Genomic DNA, 21881 nt, shown 5'->3' with positions numbered 1-21881 from the left:
GATTTCTGTTGAGACATTCAAATGGTAGAGTCAGAATTTGGCGTAAACAGAATGAGAACATGGATCCATCATGCCTTGTTACCACTGTGCAGGCTGGTGGTGGTGGCGGTGTAATGGTGTGGGGGATGTTTTCTTGGCACACTTTAGGCCCCTTAGTGCCAATTGGGCATCGTTTAAATGCCACGGGCTACCTGAGTATTGTTTCTGACCATGTCCATCCCTTCATGACCCCCATGTACCCATCCTCTGATGGCTACTTCCAGCAGGATAATGCACCATGTCACAAAGCTCGAATCATTTCAAATTGGTTTCTTGAACATGACAATGAGTTCACTGTACTAAAATGGCCCCCACAGTCACCAGATCTCAACCCAATAGAGCATCTTTGGGATGTGGTGGAATGGGAGCTTCGTGCCCTGGATGTGCATCCCACAAATCTCCATCAACTGCAAGATGCTATCCTATCAATTTGGGCCAACATTTCTAAAGAATGCTTTCAGCACCTTGTTGAATCAATGCCACGTAGAATTAAGGCAGTTCTGAAGGCGAAAGGGGGTCAAACACCGTATTAGTATGGTGTTCCTAATAATCCTTTAGGTGAGTGTATATATATATATATATATATATATATATATATATATATATATATATATATATATATATATATGCCAGCAACACTCATGACAATGACAAAACAATTACGTTGTCAATCATGTTACGTTATTATTAAAATGTTTCCTTTTCTTTTTACTTCTCCTCGTGGGTATTTTGATATATATATATATATATATATATATATATATATATATATAAGAAATATATATATAAAATATATACTTTGTAGATATAATATATAGATATATATAGATATGACAACAACACTCATATCAATGACAAAACAATTACATTAACAATCATGTTACGTTATTTTTAAAATTTTTCCTTTTCTTTTTCATAACTTCTTTTACACACTACTTCTCCGCTGCAAAGCGCGGGTATTCTGCTAGTGCAGAATAAAAGAAAAATAATACGAGCTAATTAAATGAGATCATCGTTATCAGGTGTTGTCTCTGATTAGGAATCTAATTGGAATAAAAACCTGCAGCGACAGGGGGTCCACTAGGACCGAGGTTGGGAAACAGTGCCGTAGAGTGTAGGGTGAACTTTACGTTTTTATTATTTGTGTTTAAGGCACTGCATGGGTCTGCTCATTCATATATTGCTGAGCTGCTTAATCCATGTTTGCCATCCAGGGCTCTTGGGTCCTCAGATCAGTTATTATTATTTATTCCTTGGATGCATTGGAGGTTTATGGGTGATCCTGCTCTGCCTTACGAAATAAAAGCTGCTGCTTCAGCTAATAGTTTGAAATCACAATTAAAAAACATCTTTTTATTTGTTGGCATTTGTCTGCTACTAAGGGGGCTATTCTTAAAATGTGTTAAGATTTTTATGTATTAATAATTTGTGTAGCTTTTTAGTTATCTATTCATTTGTTTGTTTTCATATTTATTTGTTTTTAGCTTCTGGTAACTGTGTTTTTACTGATAATTGGTTTTTTACTGTAAAGCACTTGTACTTGTATTGAATATGCTAAATAAATAAAGCTGACTTGATCTGATTTATTCTTTCAATTACTAGGATGGTCACTCAGCACAACAACAAGCCGCACAAACTCTCCAAGAATGCTGCACCTACTTATTACTTTCTCATATACGAAGTATAGGGAAAGTATTGGAATCGTCCAAAAATTCGATTTCGATATTTTTATGAATCTTTAAATTTTAGACCATCCAACTTTTGTATACAAGTATTAGGTACAAAGCATAGATTTCTATCAACTTTTCAGCTATTTCCACTAACCCAATAATATTAAAAATTAGATAATTTTCCATCATATTATGGTAAAGCACCACGTTCTAAGCATTTTTTGTCGCTTTGCATTTTTTCAAAAAATGTCCGGTTTTCGAGAGAATTGCAATTTTCTGTTTGATGTTCAAATGGTAATACATATTTGAGAATGTTTATGCTTCACGTAAATGTAATTTTGTGTACAAGTATTACATTACACACATTACTTAAGTCCCTTGCAACATTTGACCCACTTCTGCTCACTGAAAGTGGGAATTTACCTGAATTGTTCGCCAAAATAAAATTATCATGGCAATTATTTTTATTCATGCAGCTGAAGAGTCTGATTTATTCAACTTTACTTTTATAATAATTGTTCAATATGTTACTAATGTGATTTGATTAGTTGTTGATGGTTCTTTAATGTACATCGTATAAAAATATAATCATTGTCTTGCGGTTTACTCCTCAAATATCCATCCCCATATCTAAGTATACAAGTCTTGAGGAGACCACTCCTGATTTTTTTTTCCTTATTAGCTATTGGCAGGGCTGTTTAGTTGGTACACAAAACCTTCGACTCCAACTCCTTAATTTCTGGTACCAAAACTCAAGACTCCTCTATTTGTAATTAGACTCCTTTATTTACTATGTTGATTGAAAGCACACAACATACAAGATGCAAGGCGCTTTATCACTGCCAGCAGGAATCATCAGGCTACTTTTTAGCACCCTGCCTGTTAGTTCAAGTTTAAAGGCTGTAGCTGTGCTGTTGAGGCTTACAAACACTGAGTAACATTAAGCAAAAGTCTGAACTTGTAATATTGAAAAGCAAGCTCGATTTTCATCAAAAGTCAACAAGAAAAAATTGTTTAACTGAATCAGTATATATGAAATTGTAAATTGTAACACATTATATTACAGTTTACGTTTAGTCAGAGTAGGAGACATTTCTACTGATTTCGACCCCAACTCCAGTAAACTGACTCCATGACTCTGAAACATTTGAAATATAAGGAACACAACATGTGTGTATATAGGAGTTGAGGCCCCTTGTCACTAAGAATTGTATTTATGTTCTGGTCTCTGTGGAATGATTGGCCATCTAGATCTGTGAAAAGGATTACTCGTGTTTTGTTTTGTGTGTTCTATCTACCCCATTTTTTGACACCCATTTGCACACTCCATCTTCCTGGAAAGAGGTCTCTCTTTGAATTGCCTTTCCTAAGATTTCTTCCATTTTTTCCTGTACAAGGGTTTTTTTGGGGGATTTTTGTCTTATCTTCTTAGGGAGCTGAAGCTGGGGGGCTCTCAAAAAACAGGGCCTGTTAAAGCCCAATGCAGTACTCTTTGTGTGATTTTGGGCTGTAAAAAAATAATTGTTGTTGAATGTAAAAAGTTGTATGTTGAACAAACTAAACAACAGACTCTTATCAACGTAATTTGATAATAAAGAAAAAAAATCAGCATCTAACATTCTTTATAGTCATTTCACACAGACCTGACATTCCTTTTTCCACGGCAGGGTTCCAGTCAAATAAAAAAAGGACTTTAAAACAGGCCTGAAATGGATGGCGAGATTACAAACACAGAATCCAATGGGGTTACATGAACAGTATTAAGTAACAGAAAAATTGTAATATTTGTGGAATATTGAATGGGGAAGAATGTTATGGAAGGGGTAACTATATCAGTTAATAGATGCTTTTAAATTGGAATGTTGGGTTAAATTAATTCTTGTGGGTATAACTTTTAAAAGGAACTGGATTTTCCTGTGCCCATGTATTCCACATTTTCCTGGATTTCTTTCCCCAGTCTGGCTCCATGTCTGTGTGACTCTGGTTCCAAATCCCTGACTCCTGTTGTTAATAATAACAAGTTGTTTCCCCAGCCCAGCCAGAGCCTGCTTTAGAATAAAGTGTGGTTAGGACTGTAGCCTTCTACTTTGTTTTCTTCCATTTTGGCCTTAAAGGTAGTTGGAAATGTGTTTAAAAAAAAAAACAACAAAGTTTTAATTTGTATGTTCATAGCTTAAGGTGCGTAATGTTTGAAATTATATTTGGGTTGGGGTGGGAGTATTGATCGTGAGGTATTTAGGCCCCCCCCTGCCATTTTTAAATTTTAAGTTCTAGTCTTGACTTTAGGAAATTGTTCTTAACAATCTTTAAAATGTGTTTTGTTTTGTGTTTCTATTTCCAGAGACCCGAGTCCTTCCAATCAGCGAGTAAATAAAAACATCAACAACGATGCACTGCTTCGAATCCAGAACCTCTCTATACTCGTTAGACACATCAAGAACTACTACCAGGTTTGTGCTTCATTACTGTTTAGCGTTTTGTCTTTGCTTGCCGTTTTCTTGTACGATTATAGTTTTGATGTGGCTGGTGATGAAAGCTTTCCTTTTTCAATTAGGTGACGTTTAAAAGGAAACCGTTTTCAGTCAAAGTACGGGCAAAATATCTTGCAGCGGTGCACCCAGCCCTGCTTTTTTGTGTAGCTGTCTTTTACTTTAAACTTTGCTCCATCATTTATCTCAAGCTTTTAATGATGTTTTTCCTCTCATTAAGTTGTGTGTTAAAGCGTTTTTATGGACAGCAAATAAAGTGTGCATTTAAGGCAATAGTTTGAAGTGCAGTTTTGCTGTTGAAGGTTAAGTGCCTTAACTTCAGAAATGAATCTTGATCGCTCTCTCTTAAGTTTAGAATGGGGCCTGATCTACTTGTGCAGGCCATTAAGCCGTTTCTTTTTTATGTAACATTTCCAAATTATAGTCCAGTAGATACAAGGTATGAAGCACAGATTGTTCCTGCTGTAACTGATATCATTTATTTATTAATTTCATTTGTACACTTTGTTGAATGTCATCGTCCCACCTCGGGCCTGAATGGTACTAAAGCACGCCTAGCAGCGGTGGGTGCACGGAGGGAAACTTCCGGAATGGCATAGTGTTTCATTGCATTGCACTCATGAATGCAGCCACCTGCACCCTTATGCTGGTGTAATTCTTTTGATATGTTATTCAGTCCATTAATCAGGGCTTATTTTATGCTTTTCCCAGGCATCATTGTTAAGCAGCACTCCTTCAAAGCAATCCGGGGCATTGCTGTAGAGAAAAGTAATGCGCGTTTTGTGCATACAGTAAAGGAACAAAGTAAAATTATTAAATAGTGTTTCTGTATCGGTTTTTGTGCCAAAAACTTGTTCAAGAGCATTGTCACGAGATCAGATATTTGGGTAAAGTTCTGCCTGGCTGTATGACTTGCTGAATGTTACATGTTTTAAAAACTGTTACTTGTTTCCTTTTATTTTACATTGTAAGCCTGTAGACTCTGCTGTCTGTGTTGTTCATTTTTTTATATTCAGTTTTTTTATTCAATATTATTATTGGTTTGGCATCACCTTATACTTAGCCAGAGAGTTTGTTTCTGCCATTTATTTTATCAATTCCCCAAATAGTTCTATAATTTCTTGGTCCAATTTAGCTGCCTTTTCTACAGGTGGCGCTGTTGATTTTAACCTATCGGTAGGCCCGGATCACATGTTGCCAGGGGTCTGGCCTCAGAGATTGTGGACCATTAAAACGGTCATCCATAGGTGCCCTTCCTTACCCAATCTAAGGATTCAAAGCCTTACCAAACCTTTTGCTGATCACTTTCTTGTTGCTGTTTTTTTTTGGTACTGATCTCTTACCTCATCTTTTTGGCCTCGATTTTTGCCTGACACTTTGTGTTAGTTACACCTCTGTTGACCTCCCAGCTTTGACTCTTTTCTGTCTGAGCACACATCTCCTGGCTTCTCGCTAAAAATACTCCGACAGCACATTCTGATCGTTTTGTTTATATGAATATGAATATATATATATATATATATATATATATATATATATATATATATATATATATACACACATACAGTGTAATTATTTGTACAGTGTGAAAAATGGTTAAAGATGGAAATAAAATTGAGGAAATTGAAAAACAAACTTAAAAAACTCCCGAAAATGTTAGAATTACTTTTGTGTTATGTAAACTAGTAAAGAAACAAGAAAAAATATAATTCAAAACATATTCTGGAAGGGTTTTCAAGTTTTGTATTTTATTGCCTTCAAACAGTTATTTGTACACCTGGCCATTCATAGAGTTGAACAAATTTATTCTAATGGGAGGAATTCCCAGTGACAATCGATATCATATAACTCGCCATTTAGCAGCAGGTGTTCCAAATGGACAGGTCATTGGTACCCCTTAGTATCTACAAGTAGCCATGGTGCTCATTCTCAAGCTTCTTGTAGGGTTATTTGGGTTTCCCAACATGGCTGAAATTGCCAAAATACTCGATGCATTAAGGGAGTCATAAAATTACAATTTCAGAGTCTTTTTGTTTGAAAGATTGCCTACCAAATACTGAGCAGGACTTTGAGAAAATACCAATGGACAGGTGTGCAAATAATTGTGTGAAGGCAATAAAATACACAATTTGAAAGCACTTTCAGCATGTTTTAAATAAGTTATTCTTATTTCTTTACATAACACAAAAGTAATTGTAACATTTTAGATGGTTTTTAAAGTTTGTTCTTCAATATCCTCAATTCATTTATATACATACATACATGCTCACCGGTCATTTTATTAGGTACACCTTGATAATACCGGGTAGGGATGCTGTGATCAAGTTTTTTAAGACTGATGTTTTATTTCTTTTTCTCTTTAAAAAACTTTTTACAATAAGCTCCTGCATAACAAGATGCATAGAAGCTTTATATCTCATATTAAAATATATTTTTATAATTAAACTATAGATTACAGTTGTTAACTGTTCATTTTTTATTAACAAAAAGAAATTCCGTAGTCTTATTGTTCAGAGACCATAAAATAGTTACATTTTTTGATAATATGCCTTGCTGTTTGGTTTTCCTTATGTTCTTGTGCTTTGATGTCTTTTGAAAGGTACTGGCTATGTGGCCGCTGCCTCTGCCTCTCATGCACCATTTATGCAGGAACACAGGGACAGTCTGATCAGCCATGCATAAATATTTGAGGATGGACTGACATTCACATTATTGATTTGCCGAGTATGGACAGTGCCTTTGTAAAAACTGATTTTGAACTTATGTGTATATGAGTCACTCGTTTAGCGGCTAATAGAACAGTGAGGCGAGCACATCGGCAAAATGAAACCCCTGAAGAAAGACAAAGTTGCTTATACACATATATATATATATATATATATATATATATAGACACACACACATATATATGGCAACTGGATCAGGACTACATGCTCCCCTGACACCTTAGGTGGCAGCATCCTAGGGTGGAGCTACTAGTATGGATCCTTACAAGGCATGCTGGGAACTGTAGTAGCATTGGGGAGTTTAGGGCTTGCCCCCAGTGGATGCTGTGGGGATTTCTGATCTCTGTATTTGGGGACTTCCACTTGACCTAGAAGTGCTTCCATCAGGCTGTGCCCTATCACTGGAAGTACTCCTGAGTCTAAGAAAAAATAAGCTGCTCAGCCTCATCCGGGAGAGTGGGAGTTGGGAGAGGAGCGGGACAAAACTTGTCTGGGAGGAGTGGAGAAACAAATAAGAGAGTGAAAAGATAATTTTGCCGGAGTTTGGGCTTGTGGATTTTGATAAATCTTTTTTATTGTACCCATGACTTGAGTAGTTGCTGCAACGCGTCCTACTAGTCACCAGAGTGACCCTGTTTAATGCCCAGAAAAAAAGATAAAATAGCAGCATATTAGTAATATCAAGTTCATGTCAAGTATGGCCTCACTTTGAAGATGTTTTTCATCTTTCTCTCTGGTCAGGTGGTTTTTCTGAAGGTGGAGGCGTAAATGGTGGGATAATGTGCGGAAGTGATTTCAGAGTCCCTTGCATAGTCCTTTCCCTCTTGTAGGACAAATAGAAATTGTGTTAAAGCACCTCTGCAAGAGAACCATCTCTTTCAACCTTCACAAACATATGCAGTTTTTAATATCTGGAAAAAATTTTGAATTAACTTGCTTAGAGATCTTTATATAGACAACATCTTTGCATCCTATGAACAATTACATTCCAAATTTAACTTTCCACCTACACATTTCTTTCACTATCTTCAAATTAGGAACTTTGTTAAACAGAATCTTCCAGATTTTCCTCATCTTGCACCCTCATCCATGCTGGAAAAAATATTGCTCAATCTCAAGGACTTAGACTCCATCTCTGCAATATATAAAATTATTTTACAATCCCTCCCTTTCAAAGATCCAAGAGGACACTGGGAAAATGACCTCTCAATTAATATATCAGAAAAGGAGTGGAAAGTTGCAATGCAGAGAATTCACTCGAGCTCCATATGCGCAAAGCATACAATTATACAACTTAAAATTATTTATCGAGCACATCTGTCTCGACTAAAACTCTCCAAAATGTATCCAGTGCATGATCCAACCTGTGAACGCTGCAAATTAGCTCCAGCCTCACTAGGTCACATGTTCTGGGCCTGCACCAAATTAACATTATTCTGGACAAAATTTTTAATTACCTTTCAGATAGCCTTGGACTCACAATCCCTCCTAACCCATTAACAGCTGTGTTTGGGGTTCTTCCAGAGGGGCTTAAAGTGGAGAAAGACAAACTAATTGTGATTGCATTTACTACACTGTTGGCATGCAGACTTATTCTGATAAACTGGAAGAACCCAAACTCTCCTCTTTTAAGTCAGTGGGAAACTGATGTGTTATATTATTTGAAATTGGAAAAAATCAAATACTCAGTTAGAGGATCCGTACAGACGTTTTTCAAAACATGGCAGGATCTAATCAGTAATATTTTAAAACAAGTTCATGAAGCATAGAGAATTTATTAATTTAGGTATGTTTAAAAGCTGTAAAATTTTTATGCCGTTTGGCTTGCTCTCTCTCTCAAGGGTGGGGATCGATCTGTTCTTAACTCTATTTTTCTTTTTGTAAAAACTTGATTGCTTTGTATGTAGTGTAATAAAATTAATAAAAAAAAAAAAAATAGAAATTGTGTTAAAGCAGGTGTTACATTCAAAGTCTTCCCCATAGATTTAATCAATCCCATACCCCTACGCATACCCTGAGCTTGCATGGCATGTGCATCTGATGCTGATGAGCTTTGAAGTTTCAAGCCGAATGCTGCCGATCAGCCGATATGAATTATGTTTAAAACAATTATACAATTGGAAATGTGGCATCAGAACATGCTAGTAATATCACCTGAAACATGCTGATAGAGAAGATGCAGATGTTAAAATTAAAAAAAGATTCACGTATAATATGGGCTTAAAATTAATTTCTTTAAATAATAAAAGGATATGCACACGGTAGAATGAAACAGCACATTAACTTCACACCCTGTCAAGCTGTTTCAGTACATTGTTTAGTAGCCATTACAATTGCAAATGTGTTTTCTGATTTTTGGAGATTTCATTTTCTGCATTTTCTTGATGGCCCAGTGTTTGTCAGGACTGATGCATTTAATTCTTTGCTTATAAACATAAAACGTCTTACCAGAACACACGCAGGAGATGTTACTTGACGTAGGGGCACCACATACAGCGTCCACTGTGCTCAAACAAGCTTGGTCATTGGTGGAAGCTCCCAACAATTAACCTCTGGTCTCCTTTGAAGCAGAAATAGGGCAGATTGTCATTCTGAGCTGTTAAGCAGTATGTCTTTCTGATTAAACCTGTTCGTAGTCAATAACAAAGTTCATTGTAAGCATGTTTGTGCTTGCTAATCTAATCCTGCTAGGCTGCAGAAAAGCATAAATCATAAAATATTCTGCTTGTTATGAAAACCTTCTTTCTGCCTGTGATGTCTTCAGTTCCTGTTTAGACTGAACTGATTTCACACTGCCAGGTGGGTGTCCTAGGGTCTTGTTATGTACACCACAAGTTATTATGGGCCCTGGTTTCAGGTATACGGCTGTAGCCAGGGTTGAAAACGTGTTTGCTGTGTTTTTGTGCTATTTGTCCAAGGCTTGCGAACGTGTGTTTGGGGGATATATTTGTATGATGTCTGGCCTCAGGAGAGTTGTTATTTTTTGCAGGATTTCTTCACAAAGCTGTAACACAGCAAAATGTGGAAAAAAATGAAGGGGTCTGAATACTTTCTGCGTGCACTCTGTGTTTATATGTGTCTACTGTAAAATAGCAATGGATCTGTAGATGTGCACCCCTTAATTTTTAATATGGCAAGATTAGCTCTTTTTTTGTAAATACCCTGTCATATTATACAACTTTTCCAGCAATTTTCAGTTTCAGACTCCAGTTGCATTATATTAGTGAGTCAGTAACAGATGGTTCACTCCTTGACCACTGGATATGTAGTGTGACATTCCCAGCAACGGTGCGGAGACCTGCCAGCCCAAGACCACTCACCCGGAAGTACAATGTGTGTAATGAAGTGACAAGGAATAAGCAACCATGGGGTTTTGGACCTGAAAAAGAGAAGATAAACATGTCTGCCTGATATGATGTCTTTTATATATTACAAGTGAATGAAAATAAAAGATACAAAAAGGGCCACTATTGTGGATGGACTTGCCAAACCTAAAACCTTTGCACATGTGCTGGCTCCATCAGACAGCATGTAATTAGCTGTCAGAAAAATGGGTGCGCTCGCAGTACTCTGGAAATGTGAAACTATGCTGGAAATTTGGTTCCAGGCGTCTAATTTGACATACTCTGTGAATACTAGTCGTGTGAATTGATGTGCTCCGGCAACGTGTTCATGAAACGCAGTAGTCAAGTTTCATATCCTCGCTGATTAGAAGTCATTTATTGTGACATGAAAGTCTTTGACTCCAACTTGGTACCACCGACTCCAACTCCTTTATTTGGAATTAGACTCGTATACTTACTGTATTGATTGAAAGCACACAACAAGAAACAGAGGCACTTTATCACTGCCAGCGTCAATCTTCAGACTACTTTTTAAGGATCCTAACCTGTTAAATGTCAGGTTTAAATGCTGTTGGGATGTGTTGTGGCTTACAAGCATGGAGTAACAATAAACATAAGACAAAAAGTTTTAACATTAAAAAGAGACTCTTGAAAAATGTGTGCACCTTTTTTTTTTATTATTGGTTATTAGCAGAGCTTAGACATTGGTACACAAAACTGACTGTGACTCCTCTCTTTGGAATTAGACTCGTATATTTACTGTGTTGATAGAAAAAAAACACAACATACACGATACAAGGCACTTCATCACTGTCAGTGTGAACCATTAGGCTACTTTTTAGCACCTGTTAAATTAGTGGGTTTAAAGGCTGTACTGATGCCATTGTGGCTTTATTATTTTGCTTATTAAAGAAGTTACAAACATTGAGTAGCATTAAACACAACACAAAACTTTCAAAATAAAAAAAAAATGTATTTTTTTTATCAACAGTCTAGAAGAAAACATAGTTTAACAGAATCAGGGTATGTGAAATTGGAAATTTAACACATTATATTAAAATTTACATTTAGTTGGAGTCGGTGCATTTTTACCAATTGCGACTCCAGTAACCCAATAATTGCTTCCAACTCCCAACTCAACAGCCCTGGTGACATTAGCTTAAGATGAGCATCCATCTACTGTATCAGAAAACTTCAACTTTTAAACTACTACTACTTCTTACTACTGCTACTTACTAGTACTATTACTTCTTACTATTACTTCTACTACTACTACTTCTTACTATTACTTCTTACTACTACTACTTCTTACTACTGCTACTTACTAGTACTATTACTTCTACTACTTCTTACTATTATTTCTTACTACTACTTCTTCTTACTATTACTTCTTACTACTACTACTACTTCTTACTACTATTACAACTTAAATCTGTCTGTGGCCAACTTACAGTCACCAGTGTGGCACGGTGGTTAAGGCTTTGGACCTCAAACCCTGAGGTTGTAAGTTCGAATCCCACCACTGACACTGCAAGTCCCTTTCACCAGCCTGTGTTCCAATTGCAAAATAAAGCAAAAAATAACCAGTTGTATCTCAAACATTGTAAGTTGCTTTGGACAAAAGCTTCAGCCAAATAAATAAATTAAATTGTAAATATCAGAGGAAACCCACATAGGCAGACCCGGAAGATGAGCAAAATTAGATTGGATAAACTGTAATCCCAAGGGGAAACACAACAGCAGAAACATAAAAAAAAAAAGGATATAGACTCGTAGGACAAATCATATAATCAGTCAATTAGTGAATAATGTACAGTATATTGTGCAGATATTCCAGCAAGCATTGAATTATGCTGATGGCAGTGGGCAGAAAAGACCCCCAGAGGCACTTCTTAGCGCACCGTGATGTTGAAATGGTAGATGTACCGACCAAATTGCTTTATGTGGTAAAACATCACATCAGTTTTAGTGACGGCTATGGTGGTGTTGCTTTTTCATTTAGTAGTGTTTGTCATTTGTGGGTACTAAATACAATGTTACATGTTTGCAATGCTGGAGAAGTACAGAGCCATGTCATGATTTAATCCTTACAAGGACTTTTGGTTGCCTCTGATGTGGGGCCGGAGAGAGCTTTGAGTTTGTAGGTCATGGGTGGTAAACCCTCACAGGTTCATAAATTCTGATGTGAGCTCTTAACCATGTGTATAACTGCTTGTGCTCCATGTAGTCTGTCGAGAATTTTGTGAACCTCTGCTACCCCACACTGCCGGTGGCTGAGGACCTCTCTAATCCCTCAACATATTAAACAGCTGCAAGACCACCGAGATGCTGGTGTTGGGATCAGCATGCCATCTTGAGCTGATACTGTACTCTGCTCAGTGGAAGCTTTCAGCAAGCTGGGTGGCTGAGGAAGTTGAGCTCATAAATGTTTTATCAGTGCCGAACAGTGGAGATTTAAAGCAGCCAGATTATCATGAAAGTCACTTTTCAACACTTTTCGATTGTTCTTTGAACATTTGCCCTTTCTCACAGACTTCTTGATGCATCTATTTACATGGGAAGCGTAGGAAATGACCATCTGCACACTAGTCTGTAATTAATACCTAATGGTGCATGCCAAAGTCACTTTGTTGGAAGGATGATGGAGATTGCTGTTCTACTTCCTAAATGAGGGTGGGGCGTTTTTCTTACGATTCCTTTTATGTCATTTTTGTGGTAATGCAGATGTCTGTGTGTGTATTTAGGCCAAGTGCTCAAATACAAGTATAATATTAAAAAGGAGAATGAAAGCAATGATTCATGTGTCTCGTGTTATTTGAATTTGGGTTCCTTGAATTACAGCATCCTGCAGGTTGTTGTACCATGAAGGCCGGAAGTACCGTATCTTGATTGCTGCGGCATGATCTTTCATGTCTGTGATCTTAGAGGATGATTGGCCGAGATTTGGTGGCAGTTAAACCTTCATTTCTCTTCTCCTGATGTGCTCTTGTGTTTTCGACATTCGACTTTAAAAAGGATCGACTGGCTACTGTGCTGCCATTTCTTTGATAACATAAGGAATCTCAAGTTGTTGGAGTTGGAGTTTGAAATTTCACAGCTTCGTTCACCCTGCACAGCTATGAGCAACTTCATTATCCACAGAAAAGATGACATGGACAGGCCATCCACTGTCACCAGCTGCTAAATTACAACCTTTAGAATGCGAACAAAGATCACTGTGGATCCGATGAACCTTTCCTGGGTGTCCCCAGACTTTTGGCCAGTTCCTTTATGTCTGCAAAAGTAGATTAATTTTCAGCTATTACTACTTGCACCATATTTGCTTTGAGCATTTATGTAAGTCTAGTTTGTAAACTGTTGTCATTAAATTGATATTTTTTTAAATTTAGTTTTGCCATATTTTACTTTTGCTGCTCTTGCAAGTGAATGCATGCTTTAAAGCAGTGGTACTCAAACACAGTCCTGTGGAGTCCATGCAGCTGCAGGTTTTTGTTTTACTGTAAATTGCAGTCCTGGCCTAATTAAGCAAGCTGATATTTTTCAGTTTATATGTTTTGAGTCGATGTAGAAATTACAAAACTAAGTCTGATGTTTTTTATTAGAATCCCACTGCTCTAGAGTGTCCTTTTTTCTTTGACTTTGAAAGGTTTCCCATATAACTGCATGGGTGTACAGAACACTGAAAGTGAGTGACCTCCCATATTGGTTTGGTTCTGCCTTTGTATCTAATGTTACCCATGATGTTATAAAGCATTATACTGTAATGCGGTAATGAATGGATGGGATAAAATGTTGCTATTTAGGAAACCCAAAGAAAAGGTGGGACGCCAACCAGGCCCCCCCGTTTACTTCCAAAGTCCAAAAATAAAAAAACAGAACAAAAGTAACCGCCCAGTGGCAACACAGAAAATGGGCAAAATAAATCCATGTAGGGGCGGCACGGTGGCGCAGTGGTAGCGCTGCTGCCTCGCAGTTAGGAGACCCGGGTTCGCTTCCGGGTCCTCCCTGCGTGGAGTTTGCATGTTCTCCCCGTGTCTGCGTGGGTTTCCTCCGGGCACTCCGGTTTCCTCCCACAGTCCAAAGACATGCAGGTTAGGTGGATTGGCGATTCTAAATTGGCCCTAGTGTGTGCTTGGTGTGTTTGTGTGTGTCCTGCGGTGGGTTGGCACCCTGCCCAGGATTGGTTCCTGCCCTGTGTTGGCTGGGATTGGCTCCAGCAGACCCCCGTGACCCTGTATTCGGATTCAATGGATAAATCCATGTACTCTGTTAGGTTTGTCTAAACCAGGGGTGTCGAACTCCGGGCCTGGAGGGCTGCAGTGGCTGTAGGTTTTCATTCTCACCCTTTTCCTAATCAGTAACCAGTTTTTACTGCTAATTAACTTCTTTTCCCTTCATTTTAATAGCCCTGTTGTTAAGGATTCAGTCCTCTGAATGTATTCCTTTCTTCATTAAATGACAGCCAAACAAAAATGAGATGTGAAATGAGCCGGCAAATGACCAGCTAAACTGGGATATCAAACTCCAACCAATTTTACTCCATCCAGTATCTTAATGAAAAGCTGATTCTTGCTGTTAATTAAACCCGTTATTTAATTCCATGGCTTGTTGCTGCTCTTATTCTGCCACAGCAGCCATTTCCAAAACTGTTGATTTGGTGTTTCTTCTAAGAACACCGTCAAAATGTTTTGGTGACCTGAGGGATCAATCTTACCAAGACCATCATCTTTCTTTATTTTCAGATGTTGTGTGATGGGCACAAGTGAGCTGGTCATGTGGTGGCTTGTTTCATCTCTCATTATTGTTTGCATGGTAATTAAGGAAAAAAGAGACAACTAAAGGGGTCTGAGTCAAGTTTATTAAAATGAAGGCAAAAGAAGTTAATTAGCAGCAAAAACTGGTCACTAATGAAGAAGATGGTTAGAATGAAACCTGCCTCCCTCCAGGACCGGAGTTCGACTCCCTTGGTCTAAATGATCAGGTCTATATTGAGGAGCTCCGTCATGCCGTCTGTCATTTCCCAAACTGAGTCGCCATCTTTCTGGAGTTCTCGGGTCTCTTTATGGTCCCATCCAGAACTGGCAGGGCTTCTTAGTGAGTAGGTGTGTTTAAGGAAAAAGCCAACTGAGGACTTGTAAGATGTTTGTTTCTCAAACCACAGACTCTTATGCAGTTGAGCATCAGGGTCTTCCCCTTCTTTTTCTGTCCCCTTCTTTTGTCATAGCAGTAATGGGCACGTTTGTATGAAATCTTCAGTGTCTTGGAAATCCATCACATAGAATGATCTTCGTCTCTTATGCAGGGCTATTCAAAATGAAAGAGCAGATTTCAAAAATGTATTTCAAACAAACTGTATAAGACAGAAACATATTCATTCTACACATCACTGGATAGAGGAAAGTTCAACGTTTAAAAGCCCGCTTAAAAGTACCAGTGAATGCCACCAACTTCATTTTCATGCAAGATTTATTTCCACTTGGAGGTCCGGCATTACCTGAACAACACCATTCCAGAACGATAGCTCAGAAGAGGTGGACAACACGATCTTGCTCATCGTCAATGGCCTCCCAGGTCTCCAGACCTTAACCCCTGCGATTTTTTATCTATGGGGGTACATTAAAGAAAGGGTGTTTTTGTTTCACCTATGACCTCTAATCTTCAAGATTTGCAACATCGAATTGAGGACGCTGTGAATTCAGGACTAGGGACCAGTTGACTCGTGTGTGGCAAGTAATCGGTCTACCGTTTTGATGTTTATTGCGCTACACGTGGTGCTCATGTTGAGTGCATGCAACCTCAAAGACCATAGGACCAAACTGAACTTTTCTTCTATCCAGTGATGTGCAGAATGTGTTTCTGTCTTATACAGTTTGTTTGAAATAAATTTTTGAAATCTGCTCTTTCAATTTGAATAGCCCTGTATAGTAAAACATTAAGGTTGGTGTGTCCAGTTCTCCTGAGCAATCTGATTGGTTCATTCTGCACTGGTGACGCAATGAAAGAGGATGTGTGCTCATTGGGTGTATTCTCGGCACTGCAGAGGGAAAAAGAGACAATACGGTTTAGCGACAGCACCGCCAGTCATCCCAGCATGGCATTGTGTATCTTATAGGCGGAGTGGTGGCTCTGAGGCTAGCGATCTGCACTGGCAATCGGAAGGTGGCCGGTTCGAGTTCCGTAAATGCCAATAGGGACTCTGCTCTGTTGGGCCCTTGAGCAAGGCTCTTAACCTGCAATTGCTGAGTGCTTTGAGTAGTGAGAAAAGTGCTATATGAATGCAAAGAATTATTATTGTCAGAACCTGGAAGGTCATCTTCAGACAGCCATGCAGGATGACATAGACGGGACTGGCAAAATTTGAAAATTTGACAATGTTTCAAATCGGCTCCCACCAAATACATATACATTTTTTTTGTCCTGGTTATGCCAGATTGAAATGTCTTTTACTTTACTGTTTCTGGTTTATTAAAATGGGAACTAACAAATTAAATAAACTGAAGGAGACGCAGCCTTTGTGAATTTTGCATGGTCTTGCTATGTCTTGTATTCTAAAGACAAGCAGGTAATGTTAATTGGTGACTCCAAATTGTCTCTTTAATCTGCTTTCCATTTGTTGTTGGTTTCTGCTTTGTGAGACATACGACCCTAAACTACAGAAGTGAATTTTAAAATAGATAGCTAGATGCTTATGGCGAGATAGGAGGTGATGAAAAACTCTTTTTAATTCAAAGTTCACATTCTCTGGCTGGGGATGAAGCGGTCTTTTTTTACACGTTTTAATACAAAATTATTTGTTGCATGGTTTACTTTTATATTATGCATCAAGATCCCAGCTATTATTTTTTTTCCAATGACCAAGCAAAGAGAATGAAACAAATAATAAGTTTAAAAATCTTCAGCTGCAATAGTAAAGACAGTTAATGTGTGAATAAAAACTGCTTTCAGTGTAAAAGCAGGAGGCACGATGTTCTGTTCGGGCCTGACCTGTCACTCTTGGTATGACCCTCATCATTTCTAAAAGATCCGAGGCTGGACTTGGTTCACTTCCGCTTTATTGATAATGTCATGAACATGGGTGTGTCTTTGGGACTGCAATGCATTAAATGATGTGCCTTGAACTTGCATGCTGCTTTGTGCTTCCTGCTTTGTGCCCTTCATGTGGTGTGCTGATGGAAAGCAAAAGCCTGACGGGAAAGGGACTACCCTGCCTGAGAACTTTCTGCAGAGACATCTTGAGTTCTGCTTGAAATATATAAAGTACTAAATAAGCTCCTGCATTAGAATAATGTCTCTGGAACATAAGTTGTCCGTGGACTTAACTTGATAACTCATCTCCAACTTCTGCTTTCAGTGTTTTTAATTGCAGTTTCTTTCAAGCACTCCTTGCTTTCTATTTTGTGGCTGTGGCTTTGGCCGTGCTGACATGGACGGGGAAGTTTGTCTGTTTTTAAATTAGTCTCCTCTTTCTTGGTGGTTATCCAGTTATGCTGTGGTGCAGTTGCGTCATTGCCTGAAAGTTTACGGGGAGGTGACCTCGGCCTATTCAGGTTCAGTTTGTAGTGCAATCCTTGGCAGAATCATACCGGACTATCAGTGAAATTTTCAAGTGAATTCCTAGGGTCTACAACAGGAATATGAAATTAAATGTTCTCTTTGTGTTGAGAGTAAGTTGCTTTGTACGAAAGTGCCAGTCCAAACAATCAACTGTGTATGTTTAAATCACATATTTTATGTGTTCACTGGTACAGTAAACTTTAGACATGAAATGCACCTTTATGTCAACCACTGTGTTGCTTATCTTCTGCAGTTTCCAGTATCTAAATTTTCCCAGGGTGACGGTGTATGTTATTTGGAGTGCTACATTTATGTTTATATTATTAACTTTTACAGTTATTTGCTTAGCAGATGCTTTTATCCAAAGCATGTTAGAAAAGAGGTCAACTTAATCGAGTAAACAATAGTCTGGTGAACTGTTTGGGTGCAAGTCTTACAACACGCGGGTACAAAATTGACTACCGTAAGTGAAGAACTCAGGAGAAAAAAAAAGGCGATTTACAACTCCTGGGTGACAAAACCCTAAGGGCTCAGTTAGACAAAAGAACACAAACAAGAGGGTCTTCAGAGTGAGATTTTCAAACAGAGGTGGGCCGCTCATTCCATCATTGCACATAAAAAGGGTCTGAACTGAGATTTGATACCACACAGAGGAGGCATTGCCAGATGTTGTTCATTAGCAGATGTGAGGTTCTTCTCAACCACTCAGAAGTGCCTCAATATATATAGATGATGACTCATGACCTACCCTGTAGGCAAACGTCAAGGGTTTGAACTTAATATGTGCCGCTACAGGAAGCTAATACAGATATCTGAAAATAGGAGTGACATGTGCTCACCTTGGCTGGTTGTACATCACACAAGCCACTGCATTTTGACTCATCTGCATTGGCGTCATAACATGACATGACCAAAACCTGGACCAGGAGTTGTGCTTCATACTTGGTCAGACACATGACCTAATCTTGTGGATGTTCTATAAAGATATGCAAGTTTTTCAATTGTAGCGTACTGAGAAGATTTTAATTTTGAAACTAATTTGGCAAATATTGTTAACTTTTTATGTCTGTGGCATTTACATCCATCGGTCCATCAGTCTACCTTCGTGAATGGGATGTCATTCCACTTGACAGCATGCTATGCACATTAACATTTATTAATATAACTGAGCTGGATGAAGGTTTTCAGTAAAGAATGGTCGGGCAGAAATGTGCTCATGAAGTTTAGCGATGTGGAGTAAAGAATGTTTCAAATAATCCGTTCATCTTTGAAACTAACTTAAAAGGTTCTAGTTGTGAAGTAGGATGCCGATGGCCGGTAACTTTCCTTGCTGCATTTTTCCGATGGACTGTCAGAAATTCTAAAAGAAATTGGTTTAATATTGACCATTTCGGTGGATCTTTTGAGGCGTGTAATCAATACAGCCTGCACTGTCATCTTCACAGAAAAAATTGTGCTAGTGGTCTTTCCCGTGCAGGCTTGAACCTTAAACTTTAAATTTCTTTGATGTTATAGAATCACCATATTCTCGGTGTGTTTGAGTGATGTTTAGACACAGGGTCGTAGTGATGCACTCAAGTTTAATCATCTGTTATATTTCTGCCCTTTAGAATTCCTTTAGCTCAAGATTCATCTTGGAACATTGGATGTTGTGATGCTTCATTTAGTATTTAATGAAGAGTGGTTTCACCTAATCTGTAACTAATCCTTAATGTGCCTGCTATCATACACTGTTGCTCTTCGATTCTCCATTGTAATTCACTTCATGGTGGCAACATTTCTTTCTGTTGTTGATCCAGGCAGACATTGTGTCCTATTTGAGGGGCATCCTGTGACCACAGAGTTCTGCGGCCCATCTCTTGACCGTAATACAGTATATGAAGGGGACAAGTCCTGGTATGCACTGACTGGACTTACGTCCAGCTTTAAAGATGCACTGTTTCTGTTGCATTAATATTTCACTAATGGCACAATACTTGCTTTAGTGTTTTTTGCCACTTGTGTTGAATTGGATCTGACATGAGAAACACACAGTGTATACTACAAAGGCTAGAAATGTGTACTTCACTATTTTAGCGTGGAGGAGCTAATCTTTGACCACAAAATCGGCAGTACACCAAATCTGTTTCAGGCTCAGGCTCAAATTGTCGTCATCCAATCTCATCTGTTTGCCTGCACTATTGATGGTGGCTTTTTTATGTCTAGAAACCCTTGTGTTAGTTTCACAGTAGATGAATGGATCTTATGAAAGTTTTTTTTTTCTTGCTCTGTATCATTAGGGATGCTCTGCTCATGTTTTTAAATAGGTCGATACCAATCACTGATATCATGTTACAGGTGAACGGATAAAATAAGTGAAGATTTGAATGAAAAGGGTCTGACTGGAGTGGAGGTGCTGCTGGACCAAGCTGTATGGAGAAAGTTGATCAAGCACATCAAGCACATCAACAACAACACCAACATTTATTCCTATAGCACATTTTCATACAAACAATGGAGCTCAAAGTGCTTTACATGATGAGGGAAGAGAAAAAAGACAAAATAAATACATAAGAAAGTAGAATTTGGGAACACTAATTTACAGAGAATAAAAGTTAGGTCCGATGGCAAGGGAGGACAGAAAAAACAAACAAACAAAAACTCCAGACAGCTGGAGAAAAATAAAAATCTGCAGGGGTTCCAAGGCCACGAGACCACCTAGCCCCCTCTAGGCATTCTACCTAATATCAATGACCTCAATCAGTCCTCATGGTATTCAGGGTTCACATGGAAGAACTTGATGATGACGGTCATGTGGACTTCTGGCCTTTAATCCATATCAACCCCACAGGAAGTGGGAAAAGATGAAGGCTTCTTCTGCTCTACTTCTTCCATGCCTCATGCATGCCACTTGGTTCCACCTCACTACATGGGTCAGAGGCAACCTGAATGCCTCACTGTTACCCCAGCTCTCTGTGAGTAGATCCAAGCCCAGGGTCCAAATCCAAAGTTCACTGGCAGCCAAGCATCCAGCCTGAAGGGTTATAGTAGCCGGTAGACATGATTAGAGCCTGAAGGGTTGTAGTAGCCGGTAGTCGTGATCTGGTTGCTCTGAAAGTTCAGTGTCTGTGTCCCTCTTTACCTGCTGCTCACGGGACTTCTTCATAGCCGGCTTCTATACGTATTCCTGACCCATTGGGTGTTCTGCAGTCACGTGAGGAGTGTGTCTCTCACAGGCCTGGACCCTGAGGTTGCTACAATACTAAAGCTGGGGATCCTCAAGCATTGAAGGTCGAGGCTTCCCAGTCGCAGATGCTGTAGTTTGAATTATTGTTATAGGAAACCATTTCTTCTTCTTTGCATCACCCAACAAATCTTGGAGTGGTTGTAGGCCTGTTATCCTTCAGATAGGTGGGAGGCTACAGCAGGTTATGCCCACAAATCACTTCACCCATGTGCCTTCAGTGTAGTACTCTGCATTTGGCAATTTCAAGTTTTCTTTTTTTGAAACTTTCTGAATTTTTTTTTTTTTTTATATTTTCAAACTGCTGTTGGTTAAATCAATAAGGAGTCGACTGTATATGCTCTACTAATGTTAGATCTCTTACCTGAAGCATTTCCAAAAATATTTTTTATGTGATGATATTATTTTGTATTTTGCTAATCTAAAAATCTTGATAAAGAGATTATAACAACTAATTATAATGTGATGGTTTATTAAAGTTTACTGTGTTGAGGTTCAAAGCAAAACTAAGATATTCACAGCTCATGTGGAAGACAGAATTTCACAGCAGGTTTTATCACCAGTGCTGCAGACCACCATACTTGGTGCCAGTCACCACTCATGTGGTGTAATTTCAAGAATGACAGCAGTGCTTTTTGAAAAAGAAATGTAAACAGCTGCTGTAAATTTTGTCTTGATATTTAAAATAGTAATATGAATGCTTCAGATCCAGTTGGAGTAATTTGGTTTTGACTAATATTCCAGAATGAGAGCGAATGTTAAGCTTTTTCTCCAAAGCAGATTACTTGTCCTTGTGGGTGGTTTGTGGTGGAACTGGGCCAGTCTCCCCCTTCGTC

General features: G+C 38.5%; 1 protein-coding gene and 1 long non-coding RNA gene across 3 annotated transcripts in view; one reads left to right on the top strand and one right to left on the bottom strand.

The window, feature by feature from the left end:
• Positions 1-9507, bottom strand: part of LOC120519167 — a 65183-nt gene extending 55676 nt beyond the window's left edge. The window contains exon 1 of the long non-coding RNA XR_005631402.1: positions 9373-9507. This is a non-coding gene — a long non-coding RNA (uncharacterized LOC120519167). The remainder of the gene's footprint in view (positions 1-9372) is intronic.
• Positions 1-21881, top strand: part of ccdc88c (coiled-coil domain containing 88C) — a 217997-nt gene that overhangs the window by 83922 nt on the left and 112194 nt on the right. For both annotated transcript variants that reach the window (XM_039742336.1, XM_039742335.1), the window contains exon 3: positions 4051-4159. In XM_039742336.1, coding sequence (XP_039598270.1) covers positions 4051-4159 — 109 coding nt within the window. The remainder of the gene's footprint in view (positions 1-4050; positions 4160-21881) is intronic.

The sequence above is a fragment of the Polypterus senegalus genome, chromosome 18 (genome assembly GCF_016835505.1).
Source record: "Polypterus senegalus isolate Bchr_013 chromosome 18, ASM1683550v1, whole genome shotgun sequence".
NCBI classification, from domain to species: Eukaryota; Metazoa; Chordata; class Cladistia; order Polypteriformes; family Polypteridae; genus Polypterus; species Polypterus senegalus.
The sequence above is the reverse complement of the archived record's forward strand: the minus strand, read 5'-3'. Positions and strand labels throughout refer to the sequence as shown.